At 32.3% G+C, this 20,903-nt stretch overlaps 3 protein-coding genes across 3 annotated transcripts; all 3 read right to left on the reverse strand.

The window, feature by feature from the left end:
• Nucleotides 1-1,812: 1,812 nt before the first annotated feature.
• LOC123203885 (ankyrin repeat-containing protein BDA1-like) lies at nt 1,813-3,426 on the reverse strand. Its single transcript, XM_044620355.1, has one exon. It carries the CDS (start codon nt 3,386-3,388, stop codon nt 2,735-2,737), a length of 654 nt encoding a protein of 217 aa, XP_044476290.1. The 5' UTR covers nt 3,389-3,426; the 3' UTR covers nt 1,813-2,734.
• Nucleotides 3,427-7,081: 3,655 nt separating this feature from the next.
• On the reverse strand, nt 7,082-8,222 carry LOC123204358 (ankyrin repeat-containing protein BDA1-like). The gene is made up of 3 exons (XM_044620962.1): nt 8,124-8,222; nt 7,599-7,937; nt 7,082-7,525 (listed from the first exon to the last, which is right to left on the reverse strand). Exons 1-3 carry the CDS (start codon nt 8,220-8,222, stop codon nt 7,082-7,084), a joined length of 882 nt encoding a protein of 293 aa, XP_044476897.1.
• A 10,201-nt stretch (nt 8,223-18,423) lies between these two features.
• LOC123204834 (ankyrin repeat-containing protein BDA1-like) lies at nt 18,424-20,292 on the reverse strand. Its single transcript, XM_044621637.1, has 2 exons — nt 19,451-20,292; nt 18,424-19,377 (listed from the first exon to the last, which is right to left on the reverse strand). Exons 1-2 carry the CDS (start codon nt 20,075-20,077, stop codon nt 18,523-18,525), a joined length of 1,482 nt encoding a protein of 493 aa, XP_044477572.1. The 5' UTR covers nt 20,078-20,292; the 3' UTR covers nt 18,424-18,522.
• Between the last annotated feature and the right edge of the window lie 611 nt (nt 20,293-20,903).

Here is a 20,903-nt window from a genome sequence, read left to right on the forward strand (position 1 = left end):
GTCCCAATTATATGGTCCATCATCCAGAAATTTCAAGGCTTTCGACTCATACTGTCAAGATTTGTGAACGAATCATTCTTCAGTATCATTCCCTTCAATTTTGCAGGCAATTTTGCCTAGGCTCACGCGAAATAACTATCCCTTATGCGTGATACCACTTTGTACTATAAATCCTAAATCTTAAAATCACACCTAATAAAAAATATCCCTTATAGATATTACCTCTAATGAAATTAAAGGTTTGGTTCAAAATAAATTGGTTTGGTTGGATAAAAAAGGAGTTATGATAAGGTGGAGTGGAAATTGTGAACGTGAGGTCATGAAAATACGGTGGTGGGGCCTCCATGCCAATAATTTAAGAGAAAAAAACATAAAACTTGTATCTTGATCCTTAAGACTTCATTGCAATAAGGAAGTTGTATCTTGATCCTTTTGTCGGTTCATAACAATTAAATAATAGTCAAACAATCCAAAACAGTTCAAGTCTAAAAGTGACAAGACAGAGAGAAATTTGAAAGTCATCTCCTTGTTCTTCAAGGCAGTAAAATGAAAGAGCTCTAAAATAAGCATGAAAGTAGACCATCCAGCAACTTAACACAATGGAATTAGAGATGGCATCCTCAACATAGAGATAATAAGGAATCTCCATCCCCTTCCCCCTAAGAAAAAAATTCTCTCTCCTTCTCCTTCTTTATCTCCACTAAAAAAAATTAAAATTTTATTATGTGTTAACATATATTTATAATAATTCAAAAGATATGTAGAATAAGAGACAAATTGAAGAGAGGATGAGTCAAAAATATTTCTATTATAGTTCTTAATTACAGAAATTTTAGTCATTTTTATCCTTGTATCATCCTCATTCCTATTGAAAAACTAGGAATGATGGGCCACAGATCTAGTTTAATAGATCAAATTGTCAATTCTAAATGAAACTTGAGGAACTTAAAACTATCTTCATTTAACTTGACCACATTAACAAGAAACAAGAGAAACAAGAGCATATCACTTAACAATCATATACTTGTTTTTTTCAGGGATTAATTCTAATCTCAGTTTCACTCCTTCACGCATCCAACCAATATTGTAAAGGTTGTTGTATGCACTTGACAAACTCTCTGTTATCTTCCATAATCTTCTTCATGGCGTTCTTAGTGTTTTGGTTTCTATTCTCTTTAATCCGGTGGTGAGTTTTGTTACAATTTGTTGTTTCTAGTTTAATCAATCAATGGTTGAGATTTGATAGTCTTTTGTAAAGATATCTAAGATGTCTTGTATTTTAGAATCAAAAAAAGAATTCATATATTTTTGAAGATCATTTCATTGGTTTGTTGATATGTCCACTTCCATTTTGTCACGTTCAATTCGATGAACCACACTCTAATTTAGGTAAAATAAAAAAACCAGATCCCAATCATAATTATGTGCTTTGGAAAAGAATTGATATGATAATATTTTTTATAATATTATAAAATACATTTGTAGGCCGTCTTTTTATGGGTCAACCTATTCAATTATAATTTATAATATTTATTAATATTTAATTAATTTTTAAAAATATAATTTATTAATATTTTTAAAAAACCCACCCACAGGTTTTACCCGTTAAGCTTGCAAGCCTAACACAGCCTACCAAGCTTGTAGGCCTGACAAGCTTTTTCAAAATTGCAGGGCCAAAGCAAGCTGGGGTTGGCGACTTTGACAGCCCTATATTATCATTTGCAAAAGTGAAAGAAACACCTTTATTAGGTTTTTTCAGAGCAGATGTAACATTTCAAACAATGCTTACTCCAAAAACAAAACATAAACAAGTGACACAGAAAAATAAATTCACTAGCTGAATTCACATCTTGGGTTGTTCAAAGCTTCCCAGACATAGGTTCCTCCGGCGGCCATGCCATGTGAGCTTCAGTTGTTGGTAATTTAAAAATACTGGAATATAATATGCTGCAAGAAAACTTACAAGCAGAAAAATGAGAAGCAAAGGCCCTACAGAGGTCCTTTCGTTGTAGTCAAAAGTTTCAAGAATAGAAACATAATACGAAAATACCATCAAAGATATCAATGGGATAATGATTCTGTAAAATGGGAGCCCAGTCACGAGGGTGGCAATTAAGCACAAAGACGTAAAAAAGGCTGAAGAATTAAATGTCAAAAATAATAATTGGCCTAAAGACCCCAGAATCATGTTCCCTGCAAGGTGATCAAAAGGCTTTGTATTATAGATGGTACTGGCCGTCGTGTTACTGATAGCGCTGATGGTGGCTGGAGGCTGCAGATTGCTGTCCTCTTGCCAAAATCCTCCACGAGGGCTTAATGCAGCTTGATAGGTGGCTGTGGCTATCAATATAGCCACCACAAGTAGAACATTTCGGACTTCAAGTGGAACTTTATCAACGCTTCGGTAACCCAGACCAAAGCTTTTCAGAATTCTTGCAGAAAATGATAAGCCCCTGGAAGAGTTCTCAAATAGTGAAGCTTCTTCTGAACCTCTTAAAGACGGACAATGGAGTTGAGATGCACTTTTAGCTTTAGCAGCAAGTAGAATGTCCCCAACTGCTGCATCTACCAAATCTTGACCTTGGCGATCATTGAAGATGTCCAAAGCTGTTAAACCTTTACCGTTCTTTTTATTCACTTTCATACATCCAATCAACAGTTTCACCGCCTTTATTATTGACCAGATAATGAAATATTAGAAGCTTATGCAAAGAAAATTGCAAGGCAAACTGAGCTAGCAGTAAAAAACATCTGGGATGCTTACCTCTGGTTGATTTGCAGAAACTGCTGTATGCAATGCATTGTTTCCTTCTTCATCCTCCCAGTTCAGGATCTCCTCTTTGTTGACGTATTGGAGCCATCCTAACAGGACTTTAAAGGCTTTCAAACTTCCGTTTATGAGGGCGAGATGGACAGCAGTTTCAGATCTAACAGTCAAATCTTCGACTGATAATGGACAAACATACAAAAAGTCTGTCAAATTGGATTCATCGTCTAGTTGAGCTGCATAATGCAAAGGAGTAACCATCCCCCTTGCTTTAACATGGACAAGCCCACTGTCATGTTTTATCAACCACGTAACAACTTCCTGGTACTTCCCCTCCAAATTCAAATCATGAGGACTAAGCCGTTCCTGCAAGTGCTTCCCCTCCAAAGCCAAATGTAGAGGGCTACGCCCAATATGATCTCGCTTCCAAGCAAATGAAGGCCTTAAGTTTAGTATTTCCTTGGCAAAATAGGTCATTCCCTCCCTTGCAGCTGTATGCAAGGGAGTAGTCACAAATGGTACTTTATCAATACGCTCTAAAACATAAGGATCCTCTGCAAGTACTGAATATAATGCATCCACATTTCCTTCCATGGCAGCATTCTGCAACCTCTCATCCATGTCTGTGTGGGTGTTTAAAGAAATCTTTTACAAATTTTCTTTCAACTACAGGAGTAACAATGGTAGTTTTGGTTATAAGAATGAAAATTAGGAGTCACTGTTTGCCTTGTGCACAGGACAGGAGAAATGAGCACTTAGATTCCTCTTTTTGGATAGGAAGCAACGAAGAAGCACCGAAACAGTGAGTCTTGGTCAATGTTTTGGACAGCTTCTGGAGTATTCCTTTCTCATTTTCCCAAATATCATAGCCATAGAAGACTAACGTCCAATTATATGGTCCATCATCCAGGAATTTTGAGGCTCTCAACTCATACTGTCAAGATTAGTAAAACCCTAGATGATAGATGCTTGTGAACGAATCATTCTTCAGTATCATTACCTTCAATTTTGCAAGCAATTTTTCCTAGGCTCACACGAACTCTAAATTTTAAATCTTAAAATCACACATAATAAATAATAATCCTTATATGTAATTCCTCTAATTAAGTTAAAAGTTTGATTCAAACTGTATTAGTTTGATAAGAAAAGAGGTACGATAAAGTGGAGTGGCAATCGAGAGCGGAAATTGTGAACGTGAGGTCCTGAAAATATGGTGGTGGGGTTTCCATGCCAATAATTTCAGAGAAAAAAACATAAAACTTGTATCTTGATCCTTAAGACTTTACTGCAATAAGGAAGCTGTTAATGACGCGTTTTTAAAAAAAGGGAAAATCAATTTTGTTTCATGGTAGCCTCACGAAATTTCCTAAGAACTTTCTTTTGTCGGTTTATAACAATTAAAAAATAGTCAAACAGTTCAAGTCTAAAAGTGACAAGACAGAGAGAAATTTAAAAATCATCTCCTTTTTTTCAAGGCAGTAAATGAAGGAGCTCCAAAAATAAGCATGAAAGTAGACCATCCAACAACTTAACACAATGGAATTAGAGATGGCAGCCTCAACATAGGGATAACAAGAATTCTCCATCCCCTTCCCCCTAGGAAAAAATTTCTCTCCTTCCCTCCTCATTTCCATTAAAAAAATATTAAAATATTTATTATATGTTATAATATATTTATAATATTTATTATATATCAAAAATATTTTCATTTTTATCTCCAATGACAAAAATTTTAATCATCTTCGTTACTATCCTTATTTTTATTCTTATTAGAAAGTCACCTTTTCATTTGAGAAAAGATGGGGCACAAAATTGATTTTTAATATTTGATTGGTCATCAGATTGTTTAATTATTAAAAATAATATTTTAAATAATTTATTATTAAATTTATTTTCTAAATTATTTTAATATCAAAATAATGTAATGTATTAATAAAATGATAGATAAAATTTGGACTTAAGTCTTAAAAATTAAATTTAAAAAAATTGAATACCCCCCCCCCCCCCTCTTATTTTTGTTAGGTATAACCATTCCAACCACTTAATTTAATTTGATTCAAATTAATTTACGGAGGTTTAACTCAAAAAATAGTTTTCAAGTGAACCACAACTATTTTTGTTTGCGGATGACAGTCTAATCAATTTAATTGGCTAGTCTGATTTGGTTACCATTATAAATTACAGTGGAACTTCAACTCAGTCTACTTAAATTATACACATTACACATAGTTTTAACTGTTTAATTGAGTATTCATATAATCTATCATCATGAAATTTAGATATTATTTTATTTTTAATTCAAAATTATCAAATCATATGATCATATATCATTTAAATATTCAAAACTAGATATAAATAATATTTCTTATAATATTTTTCTTCAAGGAAAACTGCAATATTACTTATCTGATGGATTTTTTTGATATGACAAATATTAAAGTGAATTATGTAATATTATAGTTAGAATTATGGATAAATATGATAATTTACAATTAACCTATTTTTTAACATTATTGTATTATTTTCCACCATGCCTAAGCATAATCCATGCTTTATATTCTTATACCAATAAGTTAAATCAGTTTGATTAGAATTTGATGATCAGTATGATTCAAATAAATGTTCAAACTTATACTAATTATTAGATAGAATCGATTCATAATTAAACTCAATTAAACGATGATTGTGAATAATTTTGAATTAAAAATAAAATTTTAATCAAATAATGACATATCTCAAAACAAGTTGCAAGTAACATTGCTAAGTGGCCAGTGCACGAGCACGATGAGCGTACATAAATCATGTTGTAATACCAACTAGAAACAACTTCTCTAGAATTGTTGCCCTCCAAACAAAAATGTTGTTGCACTTTGCCAAATAAAGTTTTAGCTAATTGATCTTTCTGATTGGGTGTTATTTTGATTCGGTTCAAATCAAATCTAGTTAAATCTAATTGTAATTATATATAGTTAACGATATGTTGACTATTAGATTATTTGACATGTAGTAATGTGGTTGTTTTATATAGGGTTAGATTTGATTTAAACTATTCGATCTCAATTTTAAATTGCAATTGAATGAGCCAAGTTTGAGTGAAAAATTAATTACATTTTTATAATATGAGTTAACTTTAAATTAATCTAAATATTTAAGTTTGAATTGATTTAGATCAAATTTAAAATTAAATTAATTTTTTTCTACTTAAGTTTAAACTTTAGTTTGTTAATCTCATTCAATCGTTATTTAAAGTTAACATGGACTCAATTTACCGTTAGTTATATACAGCGGTGATATTTTAAGGTTGAGTTATTAGATATTGGTACGGTAGATTAATCATGTGAATAATATCTGAGTTATTATTTTAATAATAATAAAATTATATATATTTAAATATTAATTTTTCTATTAACGGTGTAATAGAATATTTTCAATAATCGGCAAGGAGGTACTGTTACTGGCACGGTGGCAATTATCGTATCTAAAATTTGAAATCGTAGATTCCATCGGTTGCTGCACTGACAAATTTTGCTACTCTGCACGCGCCAAAAAGCCAGCGTAATCTCCACTCGCTTCCTGCCAATTTGCAAACTGTAACATGTCAAATATCTAAAAACTTGAAATATTTATGCGCATAGTTGGGAGTTGAGATCCCATTTGAATGGTGAAAGAGACGAGTCCATTAAATACATCCAGAGAGTTGTTGTAACATTACAAGCAATTACAAAACATAAACAAGTGGCAGAAGCAATATATAAATTCACTATTACTATTTACAGCTGATTTCATAACTTAGGTTGCTCAAAGCTTCCCAAGCGTAGGTTCTTCCGGAGGCCATGCCGTGTGAGCTTCCAATGTTGGTGAGCTAAGAAAACTGGGATACAATATGTTGCAAGAAAACTTACAACCAGAAAAAAGATAAAGAAGCCTGGAAAGAAACTTCCGCTGTAGCCTATAGTTTCAAGAATAGAAGAATAATAAGAAAATTCCATCCAAGATGTCATTGCGATAATGATTCTGTAAAATGGGAGGCCAACTACAAGAGTGGAAATAAAGCACACAGACGTAAAAAAGGCCAAAGAATTAAATGTCAAAAATGATAATTGTCTTGAAGACTGCAGAATCATCGTCCCTGCATCATGTTGTTCAGAAGGTTTTGTATTAAAGATGGTGCTGGTGGTGTTACTGATAGCGGCGGCGGTGGTGTTGCTGATACCAGTATTGTTGGCTGCAGCTCCGGATCGCCGTTATCTTGCCAATATCCGCCGGGGGGAGGGGGGGGGGGGGTTAGTGCTGCTTGATAGGTGGCTGTGGCTATCAATATAGCCACCACAAGTAGTACATTCCGGACTTCAAGAGGAACTTCATCAACTCTTCGGTAACCCAGCGAGAATCTGAAGGGGGGGTTAGTGCTGCTTGATAGGTGGCTGTGGCTATCAATATAGCCACCACAAGTAGTACATTCCGGACTTCAAGAGGAACTTCATCAACTCTTCGGTAACCCAGCGAGAATCTTTTCAGAATTTTTTCTGAAAACATTAAGCCACCAGAAAAGTACTCGACTAATAAAGTTCTTTTTGCATCTCTTAAAGACGGACGATGGAGTTGACAAGCAGTTTTAGCATTAGCAGCAAGTAGAATGTCCCCAACTGCTGCATCTACCAAACCTTGACATCGGCGAAAGTAGAAGATGTCCAAAGCTGTCAAACCTTTACTGTTGTTTATATTCACTTTCAGATATCCAATCAACAGCTTCACCATCTTCATAATTGAGGATAAAATGAAAAATTAGAAGCTTATATAAAGAAAATGACAAGGCAAATCGGATGCTTACCTCAGGTTGATCTGCAGACACTGCAGTATGCAATGGATTGTTTCCTTCCTCGTCCTTCCACTTCAGGATCTCCTCTTTGTTGAAGCGTCGAAGCCATCCTAACAAGACTTTAAAGGCTTTCAAACTCCCCTTTTTTACAGCCCCATGTACAACAGTTTCAGATTCAACAGTCAACTCTTCGATTGATAATGGACAAACATACAAAAAGTCAGCCACACTGGATTCATCGTCTAGTTGAGCTGCATGGTGCAGAGGAGTAACCATCCCCTTTTCTTTAACACGGACAAGCTCACTGTCATGTTTTATCAACCATGTTACAAGTTCCTGGTACTTCTCCTTCTAATCCAAATCAAGGGGACTAAGCCCTTCCTGCAGGTGCTTTCCCTCCAAAGCCAAGTGGAGGGGGCTACGCCCAAGATGGTCTCGCTTCCAAGCAAATGAAGGCTTTAAGTTTAGTATCTCCTAGGCGAAATGGATCTTTCCCTCCCTTGCAGCTGTATGCAAGGGAGTAGTCACAAATGGTACTAGATCAATACTCTCTAAAACGTAAGGATCCTCTGCAAGTACTGAATATAATGCATCCACATTTCCTTCCATGGCAGCATTCTGCAACCTATCATCCATGTCTGTGTGGGTGTTTAAAGAAATCTTTTGCAAATTTTCTTTCAATTACAGGATTAACAATGGTAGTTTGAGTTATAAGAATCAAAATAATGAGTAACTGTTTGCCTTGTGCGCAGGAAAGGAGAAATGATCACCACAGATTCTTATCTTTGGATAAGACGCAACGAAGAAGCGTCAAAACAGTGAGTCTTGATCAATGTTTTGGATAGCTTCTGGAGTACCCATCATTTTCCCAAATATCGCAGCCATAGAAGACTAAAGTGCCATCATATGGTCAGTCTGCCAAGAATTTTGAGGCTTTCTACTGTGTATTTGGTTTGGGTAATTTTATTATCAAAATGAAAAAATTATAGATTTTTTTTAAATTATTCTATATAAATTATTATTGTATTTGATAAAATTTGATAATAATGAATAAGTATAAATAATTATTATGTTTGATTAGTAAATTATCTAGTATATTATTTTACATAAATATTTTATGTATAATTATTCTAAATTATTTTTTACGTTACTTATTATATTAATTAAAAATGAGATTATTTTTATCTTAAAAAATTAATAAATTAAAATATAATTATAATAAAATTAAAATTATCTTGATAATATTTTAATATCTAAAATAAAGGTAAAATTTTTTAATACTTATCAATAAAATAAAATAATAAAAATACAACGAGACTCTTTTAAAGCTTTGAAACTCCTGTTTTTGAGGGTGATTTGGACAGCAGTTTCAGATTTAACAGTCAAATCTTCTATTGATGATGGACAAACATACAAAAACCCGGCCAAACGGATCCATTGTCTAGTTGAACCGAACCATCCCCCTTGCGTTAACACGGACAAGCTCACTGCATGTTTTATCAACCATGCTACAAGTTCCTGGTACTTCCCCTCCAAATTTGAGTCAAGAAGACTGAGCCCTTCCTGCAGCTGCTGCTTCCCTTCCAAAGCCAAATGGAGGTAGCCAGCTGCTGTAGGTGGCCATTCTACAATTTTTCTTCAGATTATGGTAGTGAACAATACTTCAATTTTTTCAGTATACAGGAGAGTAAGGAATGCATTTTTCATTTTTATAGAGAATTTGGTAGGCAGTACTTCTCCCTCAGATCAGTCTACCTCAAAATGATAAAAAAATGGCCGGCAGACTATTCCCCCCCCAAGGTGTGCTAAAGTAACAAATTCTTACCATTGCACTTCATACTCCTAATAGTGAATTATGTTAATTGAAAAGGTTACAAAAGACATTTACCAAAATTTTTCTATTTTTATTTTTTCCCTTATTTTTATTTTACCTTTTTCCCTTATTGTTTCTAATTTTTCTTTTCAAATTGAGGGCAAAATCACAATTTTTCAAAATTTTAAAGGAGTTAAATGAATTTTAAAGTGTTTTGTAAATTCAAAAGCTTGAAATTTTGAAATTTTTAATATAACCCTTAATATTTTATAAATGATAATTACACTCTCAAAAAATAGAATAAAAAACAATAATTTAAATTTCATTAAAATTTTGATATTTCTAAGGAAAAAAAAGATAAATTTTTTAAATTAATAAGAATATATTGATCATTTGATATTTAAATCAAGTATTAATTTAAATTAAATTGATCATTTGATATCAATTTAAACAAATCAAGTTTCGTAATTTAAATAAAAGTGGCAAATCCCACATTAAAGTGATGATTTTAAATAAACAAGCTTGATGTATTCGAATAGGAAGTATCATCACCAAAGTCAACACACCTCAAAGATATATTAATGTGGTTTATTCAAATCATAATCTATGAAGGTCTATCATTGTTGATTACATTAAATCATATATAAATTTTGATTGAACTATTCAACTACTCTATCTTAATTATAATTATTGTCATCAAGAATTTCTCCATCCATTAGTTATGCACATGAATGTTTCACGTTCATTTTCTTTGCAAAATGCAGAACAGTAAACTAATTATGATTCTTACTGTGACAGTATTCAACTACAAGAACGACGCACACAATGTACTGCAAGTGAACTGAACAGCATACAGAAAAAGCATAAAGCACCCATATACAAGATTGTTCAACTGCAGTCATGACTCCCCGGCTTTATCAGAGATCGGCAAATTTTGGCACATCTGTGCAGTGGCCGATCACTGTGAAAATGGCCAGAAGCTGGTCATCAAGGTAGTTCTTTAGGCAAAAATGAAAATGGTGCCAGCATTATAAGAATAAAACAATGTGATATCTAGATAACATCAAAGTAGAATAATAATAAGAAAGTTGAAGTTCCATCTTTCTCTTTAAAAAAAACTCCTCCTCTGTGGAGGAACTAGAGACAAAATCCTGAACATTCCTACAATGTATGTTGTAAGCAAAATTGAAGTTATTCTGAATTTTTTAACTTACTGAATGTTGATTAAAATGAGAACAGCGGAGTCAGACAATCCTTATACCCTAAATTCTAAACCATTTATATGTTAAAAGCAGAAGTAGAATTGTCATATAGAATAATATGCAATACAATCAATATAGCACTTCATTAAATCTACTAAAAGCAGGTATAACATAACAAACAATGTTGCCGACTCCAACAACAAAATATAAACAAGTGGCAGCTAAAAAAAATTCACTTTCTACGTAGGCTCCAAAGTTTACATACAAAAGCACCCACAGACAGATAAATGAGAAACGTAGTCCTTACAAATGCACTTTCGGTGGAGTGAAATGTTTCAATAACAGAAATAAAATACGAAGCTACCATCCAAGATATCATTGACATAATGACTATGCAATATGGGAGCCCAACCGCGGGAGTCGCGATTAAGCACCAAGACGTAAAAAAAGCATAAGAATTTATTAACAAAAATACCATTTAGAATGAGACTAAATAATATTTTCAAAATTAAAATTTCATGAGATATAACACCAAATTATCTCTAACAATTTTAATTAAATATTACAATAAAATCATATTGAACAATAATTAAGATAGTTTTAAACTGTATAAACCACACCTTATAAGGATTTCTAGTACATCATAATTCAACCACCTTTGAGTACAAAAAATAACATGCTATTAAAACTCTAGACACAATGTTACAATCTTACGAGGATCTTCAGAACATATGGTTTTTAAAAGAATTGTCACCTTTGGGCAGATAAAACTTTCTAAACCATTTTTTCTCCTCTATCTAATATGAAAGCACATGTCAATTGAATAAGCTCAACCAGCTTTGGGTGTATTGAGTTCTTCATGATCAATGCATTTCCAAAATTAACCTTATGCAATGAAAATTGAATAATGTATCATTATTGAAGGAAAAAATTTTGTAAGTCTTAACAATGTATCAATCTTTAGTATCATTACCTTCATTTTTTTTTTTTATAACTGGGATCTCGCTTGTATTTATTGGATAGGTAAAATCAGGGTATAGTAACCAGTCTCATAACCATTGTACCAGATAACTCAAGATTTCATAAGTATAACAGAGACTGAAATCCAGACCTTTATCTTAAAAGTTCTAATACTTTATTAGTTTTACTAACTTTTACAGTCTTTGTTACCTTCAGTTTTGCAAGGTTCAAACTGACATGTTTTAAGATAATTGGATAATAAGCTGCATCCTTACAAATAATCATATACCAAGTGCTTTCTACAAACTCGTCCATTCAGCTCTCTCAGAAGTGGCTTTTTCTCACCAGAACTGCCCTGCTACATCGCACTTGGGCTCAGAGCCATTGGTTTCTGGTGACAATTGGTACAGAGGAAGTTAAAGATATCTTAAGAAGAAAAATCTGGAACAAAATAAGAGAAGCAATTTGTTCGTAAGTCAGCGATTTTCATTAATGAAACATTTCTGTCATTTTTAACTAATATTTGAATTTTGGCAGAAGAAGTAAAAGTGTCCCTTTTATACACTAAGATCCGGATAAATGACACAGTAAAACTTTAAAATATCATATTATTATGTGTATAATTCAGAAGTGATTATGTTAAAATCATATTGTAATTTTTTTTTTAGTAACAAAAAATCTCATCAAAATGAGGTGACACTTTCAAATTTGAACCAACCATATCAAATAAAAAACTCTACATTTAATCTTAAAAGATTATTGAAAGAGATTTAAATTTATATTATCTTATATGTCAATCTCGTTCTTTGTCTTTTAAACTACTCATTAACAATTTCATTCTAATTTATAATGAGTGAAAGAAACAACTTCAATAAACATATTAACAAAACATTACAAACAATGTTGCGGACTCTAATAAGAAAATATAAATAAGCAGCAAAAATAAGTCCACTTTTCGACTTAGGTTCCTAAGTTTACATCCTAGGTTGTAAGGTCTTTGTAGGGCCTTTGTTTAACAAAAATGGAGTACAATATGCTGCAAAAGTACTTACACCCAGAAAAAAGAGAAACAAAGACCTTACAAAGTTACTTTCGGTGAGGTAGAAAGTTTCAAGAATAGAAAAATAATACGAAAAAACCATAAAAAATATCAATGTGATAATGATTCTGTAAAATGGGAGGCCAGTTACGAGAATCGAATTTAAGCACAAAGACGTAAAAAAAGCCAATGAATTAAATGTCAAAAATAATAATTGGCTTAAAGACTGCAAAATCATTTCTTATTCCAGGTGTTCAAAAGGCTCTGTATTAGAGAAGGTGGTGGTGGTGGAGTTACCGATGCCCGCGTTGTTGGCTACAGGCAGCAGGCTGCAGATTGTTCAAAAAGCTCACTGTCATGTTTTCTCCACCATGAAACAAGTTCCTGGTACTTCCCCTCCAAATTTGAGTCAAGAGGACTGAGCCCTTCCTGCAGCTGCTGGTTTCCTTCCAAAGCCAACTGGAGGAGGCAACGCCCAAGATGGTCTCGCTTCCAAGCAAATGATGGCATTAAGTTTAGTATTTCCTAGGCGAAATGGATCTTCCCTTGGCTTGCAGCTGTGTGCAAGGGCGTTGTCACAAATGGTATTTTATCAACATCCTCTAAAATATATGGATTCTCCGCAAGTATTGAAAATAATGCATCCACATTTCCTTCCTTGGCAAAATTCTGTAGCCTCTGCAACCTCTCATCTTCCATGCTGTAGGTGGCCATTCTACAATTTTTCTTCAGATTACGGTAGTGAACAATACTGCAATTTTTTTAGTATACAGGAAAATAAGGAATGCATTTTTCATTTTTATAGAGAATTTGGTAGACGTTAATTCTCCCTCTGATCGGCCTACCACAAAATGATAAAAAAACAATAAAACTATGTGTACCCACTTTGGGTACACAAATATATACACATTTATATGTGTCATCATGTGATTGAATGATTTTGAATTAAGAATAAAATAATAACCAATCATATGATGACACATATGAGTGTGTATACATTTATGTACCAAAAGTGGGTACACATAGTATTACTCATAAAAAAATGGGCGACAAACTATTTCCCACCCAAAGTCCACTAAAATAATAAATTCTTACCATTTAATTTTAAAAAAGTCATATTTAGTAAACTATATTTATTGAAAAAGTAAAATGGTCATTTATATAGATTTTTCTATATTTTATTTTATTTTCTTTATTTTTTTAATTTAACCTTTTTCCCTTATTGTTTCTAATTTCTCTTTTCAAATTGAGGACGAATCACAATTATTAAAAATTTTAGAAGTGTTAAATGAATTTTTAGGGGTTTTGTAAATTCAAAAACTTTGGGGTATTTTTAAAATTTTAATATGTGCCTTAATATTTTATAAATAATAATTATACTTTCAAAGAGTTGAAAAAAATGCATTAATTTAAAGTTGATTAAAGTTTTGATATTTTTAGGAGTTAGAAGTGGCAAATTTTTTAAATTAATAAAAATATATTAATAATTAAATATTAATAATAGTTTCGTAGTGTCAATATAAGTAGCAAATCTCACATTAGAGTAATGACTTTCAATAAACAAACTTGATGCAATCAGATAAGAGATATAATCAATATATAATAGGTTATTTAATATCAACAAAAGTCCAAAAAATTTCAAAAATTATATTAATATTGTTTGCTTAAATCATAATCTGTGAAATGTATTGGGTTTATCATTATTGATTACGTTAAGTCATTCTTAAACGATCGTTAAATTATTCAATCATTCAAACTTTATTAAAACAAATTATAATTAATGTTATCAAGAAGTTTTCCATTCATTAGTTATGCACATAAATGTTTCACTTTCATTTTCTTCGCTAAATGCAGAAAAGTAAACTAATTATCATTCTTATTGTGACAGTTTTCAACTACAAGAACAATGCACACAATGTAATGCAAGTGAACTCAGCAGCATACAAAAAATGCATAAAGCACCAGTACACAAGATTGTTCAATAGCGGCCATGACTCGCTGGTTTTATCAGAGGTTAGCAGATTTTGGTACATCTGTGCAGTGGCCGATCACTGTGAAAATGGCCACAAGCTGGCCACCAAGGTAGTTCTTTAGGCAACAAGGAAAATGATGCCGGCTTTGTAAGTCTCCGAATAAAACAATGTGATATCTTGATAACATCAAAGTAGAATGAAAACAAAGTTGAAGTTGTATGTTTTGCCACAAAAATCCCTCCTGTGTAAGTGTATTCAACTATTGTGTCAAAATATAATTAAATGATTTTGAATTAAAATAAAATAAAACTTAATTATGTGATGACATATCATTTCAATATTCAGTTGAATACTAAAAATTAGTTACACATAGCATTGCAAAATCCTGAGCTATCCTACACTTTCAAGTTGTAAGCAAAATTTGAAATTATTCTGAATTTTTGCATTCCTTGAATGTTGATAAAAATGACGACAATAGGGTTAGACGATGCTTAAACCCTATCCTAAGTTATTTATATGTTAAAAACAGAAGTAGAATTGGCATATAGAATAATATGCATAGAAACATATCTAGAAAGTAAAATTTAAGGGAGAGGGAGCAGAACCTGGAAAAGAATATAAACATTTTAAATTTAGTATGATATTTGATAAGCAGAAGTAAGAAACATTTTGCTAGTAACCCAACCAATTTTTACCCAAAAAAAAACGAAAAAGAAAAAAGCTAACAAGACAACAAATAAACAAACATAAATGATTTTACTGATAAATGAGTATTTACAAAGGATAAACCAGTGATTCGATAAATCGGGTCCTCTCAATTCCAATAATTCAAGATGCTAGAAACCTCTTTAATCAACCCTAAAGCTGCCCACAGCTAAGCCGCATAAACTCAAAATTTCCTCCCCTGACTCATTCCAAAATCTCTCTTTTATGCTTACTAATTTCATAACTGCATGCCCTTAAGTGCTGCAAAACTGCCCATCCAAATTTCATCTTCATAATTGTCCATATTTCATAACTTCCCTTGAGTGTTTCATTACTGTCCATTTATCTATTTCAGTAGTTCTTACAATAATCATATACCAAGTGCTTTCCACAAACTCTTGCCTATTCAGCTCTTTAACAGATTCTCACCAGAACTGCCCTGCTTCATCGCATTTGGGTTCAGAGCCATTGGTCTCTGGTGACAATTGGTAGAGAGATAGTGGAAGATATCTTAAGAAGAAAAATCTGGAACTAAAACAGAGAAGCAATTTGTTCACAAGTAAGTAACTTTCATTAATGAAACATTTCTATCTTTTTTAACTAACATTTGAATTTGGCCAAAGGACTTTTTCCCATCTAAGGTTTGCTTCATTGCAGTTCTCACCTATTAACTTTAAAAAATTTAAATAGCCACCCACCATCCAATTATATTAATGACTTCTTTTTATTTAATTATAAATTGCCGATTTACTTTTTCATTAAATAAGTGTAATAACAAAAACATTTATTATAATAAAAATAAGAATGGCACATGCATAAACAATAACTCATTGTTTTATTTTCATATGATTGAATTATTTTAAATTAAAAATAAAATAATATATAATTATATAATTATATATTTTTATTCATATATAAAATTAGACACATTATTTATGATATAATTTTATCGTAAAAACAAACTCATAAGACCAGCCTTCCCTTCATTAAGATCATCATCTAGGATCCCATCCCTTCCTGTTTGAGGCCAACCTTGCTCCATTAAAATATTATCCAGGACACTCAATATCCCCGTCGTAGAAAAACCCAGAATAATTCTCCCTGGGCCGCCCCTCCACCACCTTCCAAGTTATCGACTTATAATTTGAAACCGAAACCAAATCTTGTGAAATAAGCTTTTGGGTTCCCTTATTATTCCTCTGTACCTGCATCTTTAACTATAACTACAACGAACCGACTATTAGTCGTAATAGTAACCTTCTGTACACGGACTCCCACACGGCTTCTTACACGACTTCCACCCTTAGAGTTATTGCTTGGTTTCGTCAACACCTTGGTAGAAATCCCGGAAATCCCGGGGGGGAGGGAATGTGTGGTGTGGGGCATCGAGCTTGTTTAACATCGTCTAGGGTTCCATGCGACGGTAACACCCCGCAGGTTCCTAAACATGCCGTGTTGGCGACCTTCTCTGTTCGTTACGAAGTAAAAAGATAAAGGAGTTTTGGGCTGAATGGAAAAGGAAATGATGAGCAGTAGCAGTTGTGCTTTCTTTATTTATACAGAGCTGGTTTCTTGTCAATGGGGAGAAGCTTAGGATGCAGGGTCCTTTCGTTTGGGTAGGTTTGGAGCAAGATAAGGATATATGGAATTGAAAAAGGGGACTCTTATTATTATTATTTTTTAATACGAAAGCACAATTTTTTTCTCTTGGCAAGAAATTAAATAAAAATGAAAATACCGAGTAATAAAGATTATAAAAGCTAATAGTAACAGGAAAACAAGGGTAAGTATTTAAATTTTTTAAAATTAATGTTTGAAAATTTATTAATGAATTAAATCTTAGGTAGGAATAAGTCATTTGACCTTTAAATTTTGACAAAAGATATAGAAATATAATTAGATATAATAGTGAGTAGTGCTACGCTAAGTTGGCTTTGGTAAGCCCTATCAGACTTATGAGTCATGTTGGGTTTAGGTTGACACAGTAGTGGATTTCATATTGGGCCGACCTAGTAAAAATTATTAGACTTGTGACACAACCTTATATATAACACTCGTATCATGTTGAATCCTTAATTAGTATTCCATCTATTTTAATAAAAATAATTTTTTTATATTATATTGTCTAATATAAAAAATATGTTAAAATTTTGAAGTATGATTTAAAATAAGGCAAATTTATTTATAATAAATGACTTACGTTTTTATGTTCAATTTCATTTATATGAAATCTAAAACTTGGATTTAGTTAGAACTTATACTTTGTTTAATTTGTATTTATAGTGAGTGTATTTTTTTAAATATGAGATATTTTTGTACTTACACTTTTGTATTTTGAACTTTTACAAAAGTGTTACAAATTTAAAAAAAATATAACTACTCAATTGTTTCATTTACTATAAATAAATAATTAATATCATGTGCTAATCAAATTTAAATTTTGATTGTCTTATATATGTGAGATTAATCCAAAGAACTACACTTATTTTTTAAGTCTAAAATTTACGTTTCTTATAAAATTTGTAATTTGTTTATATTATAATTATTATTTTATCTATATATTTTTAATTTTTTTTAAATACTGGTCTCAATATCATCTCGGGCCAAGTTAATCTACGAGTTTAACAAGATTTATTACAGTAGCGAGATGTACTTGCTACCCTAAGCTAAAATAAAGGGGTTTGGGTCATAAGTGTAGTTTTAAAACAATGAAAAAGATTACTGTTAGAAAAAGGATAGAAACCAGTTGATCTCCTCTTTATACACTCAGACCCACATAAATGACATAATAAAACTTTTACTTAATTATTTTAGTTATGAATTGGAATAAAAAGTAATTAATTTTTTAAATTTCCCTCTCTTACCATTATTATTATATTGTAATATATTAAATATTAAATATTTAATATATTTTACAATTGTGTGTATACTTTAGAGGTGATTGAGTATAGATAAAACTTGGATTTTTTTTTTTTTTTTGATATCGAGAAATTTTATCTAAATTGGATTTTTTTTAAGAGCAAATAGATAAACTTTATATTTAACTATGAAAAATTGTGGAACAAAATTTGAACCAAGGCCATTTTGTACATTGAACCCCTCATGTATCACTGGAACAACTCAATTGTAATTTGCACGGGTCAAAGAAACAACCTCATTAATTATATTAAAAGGAGATATAACATTACAAGTAACAACAAAATATAAACAAGTAGCAGCTAAAAACAAGTTCACTTTCTCTCGTTTACATCTTTTGTAGGTCTTTGTAGGCAATTCCTTGTTTTATAGCAGGAATATAAATTGCCGTCAAAGCACCTACAGCCATAAAAATCACAAAAGACATCTTCACAGAGGCAATACCGGTGAAGCCAAAAGTTTCAAGAATAGAAATATAATACGGAAGTTCCATCAAATAAATCAATAGGAGAATGATTATGGAAAATCGGAGGCCAGTTACGAGAATCGAAATTAGGCACACAGACGTAAAAAAAGCCAATGAATTACAGATCACAAACATTAATTGGTATAGAGACCCCGCCAGAATCATACGCCCTGCAAAGTGTTGTTCAGAAGGCTCTGTACTAAAGATGGTGGTGGTGGTGTTACTGATAGCGGTAGTGGTGGTGTTACTGATAGCAGTGGTGGTGTTGGCGTTACTGATAGCGGAGGTGGTGGTGTTACTGATACCAGTGTTGTTCGCTGCAGGCTGCAGTTTGCCGTCATCTTGCCAAAATCCTCCGGGGGGAGCTAGTGCAGCTTGGTATGTGGCTGTGGCGATCAAAATTGCCACTACAAGTAGCGTATTTCGGACTTCAAGAGGAACTTCATTTACGCTTAGGTGAAACCACAAAAATTTTCCCCTAATTCTATCTGAACACGATAAGACATCAGAAAACTTCTTGAATTTCAAAGTTTTTTCTGAACCTCTTAAAGGCGGATGGAGTTCAGATGCAGTTTTCGCTTTAGCAGTAAGTAGAATGTCCCCAACTGCTGCATCTACCAAACCTTGAGCTTGGCGTTCCTTGAACATGTCCAAAGCTGTCAAACCATTACTGTTCTCTATATTCACTTTCATACATCCAATCAACAGCTTCACCACCTTTATTATTGAGAAGATGAGGAAATATTAGAAGTTTATGTAAAGAAAATGACAAGGCAAATCGGACGCTTACCTCAGGTTGATTTGCAGATACTGCTGTATGCAATGCATTGTTTCCTTCCTCGTCCTTACTGTGCAGCATCTCTTCTTTGTTGAAGTATCGAAGCCATCCTAACAACACTTTAAAGGCATTCAAACTCTTGTTTTTGATGGCGACATGGATGGCAGTTTCAGATTTAACAGTCAAATCTTCTATTGATGATGGACAAACACGCAAAAACTCATCCAAACTGGATTCATCATCTAGTTGAGCTGCATAGTGCAAAGGAGTAACCATTCCCTTTGCTTTAACACGGACAAGCTCACTGTCATGTTTTATCAACCATGATACAATTTTCTGGTACTGCAACTCCAAATCCGGATCACAAGGATTCAGCCCTTCCTGCAGCTGCTGCTTCCCTTCCAAAGCCAAATGGAGGGGGCTACGCCCAAGATGGTCTCGCTTCCGAGCAAATGATGGCATTAAGTTTAGTATTTCCTTGGCGAAATGGATCTTTCCCTCCCTTGCAGCTGTGTGCAAGGGAGTTGTCACAAATGGTACTTTATCAATAATATCCAAAACATAAGGATCCTCTGCAAGTACTGAAAAAAATGCATCTGCGTTTCCTTCCTTAGCAAAATTCTGCAACCTCTCATCCATGTCTGTGTGGGTGTTTAAAGAAATCTTTTGCAAATTTTCTTTCAATTACAGGAGTAACAATGGTAGTTTGAGTTATAAGAATCAAAATAATGAGTCACTGTTTGCCTTGTGCACAGGAAAGGAGAAATGAGAACCACAGATTCCTATCTCTGGATAAGAAGCAACGAAGAAGCGTCAAAACAGTGAGTCTTGGTCAATGTTTTGGATTGCTTCTGGAGTACCCATCATTTTCCCAACTAGCTCAGCCATAGAAGACTAAAGTGCCATTATATGGTCAGTCTGCCAAGAACGTCAAAACAGTGAGTCTTGGTCAATGTTTTGGAAGCTTCTGGAGTACCCATCATTTTCCCAACTATCGCAGCCATAGAAGACTAAAGTGCCATTATATGGTCAGTCTGCCAAGAATTTTGAGGCTTTTTACTGTGTATTTGGTTTGGGTAATTTTATTATCAAAATTAAAAAATTATAGGTTATTTTTAAAATTATTATATATAAATTATTATATATAAATTATTATTATATTTGATAAAATTTGATAATAATGAATAAGTATAAATAATTATTGTATTTGATTAGTATATTATCTAATATATTATTTTACTTAAATGTCTTATATATAATTATTTTAAATTATTTTTTATGTTATTTGTTATACTAAGTAAAAATAAGATTATTTTTATTTTAAAAAATAATAAATAAAAATATAATTATAATAAAATCAAGACTATCTTGATAATATTTTAATATCTAAAATAAAAATAGTAATTAGATTACACCTTATATTATTTGTTATATTGTTATTGATAATAAAAATTATTAAAATTTT

This window comes from Mangifera indica, chromosome 20 (genome assembly GCF_011075055.1).
Source record: "Mangifera indica cultivar Alphonso chromosome 20, CATAS_Mindica_2.1, whole genome shotgun sequence".
Classification (NCBI taxonomy): domain Eukaryota; kingdom Viridiplantae; phylum Streptophyta; class Magnoliopsida; order Sapindales; family Anacardiaceae; genus Mangifera; species Mangifera indica.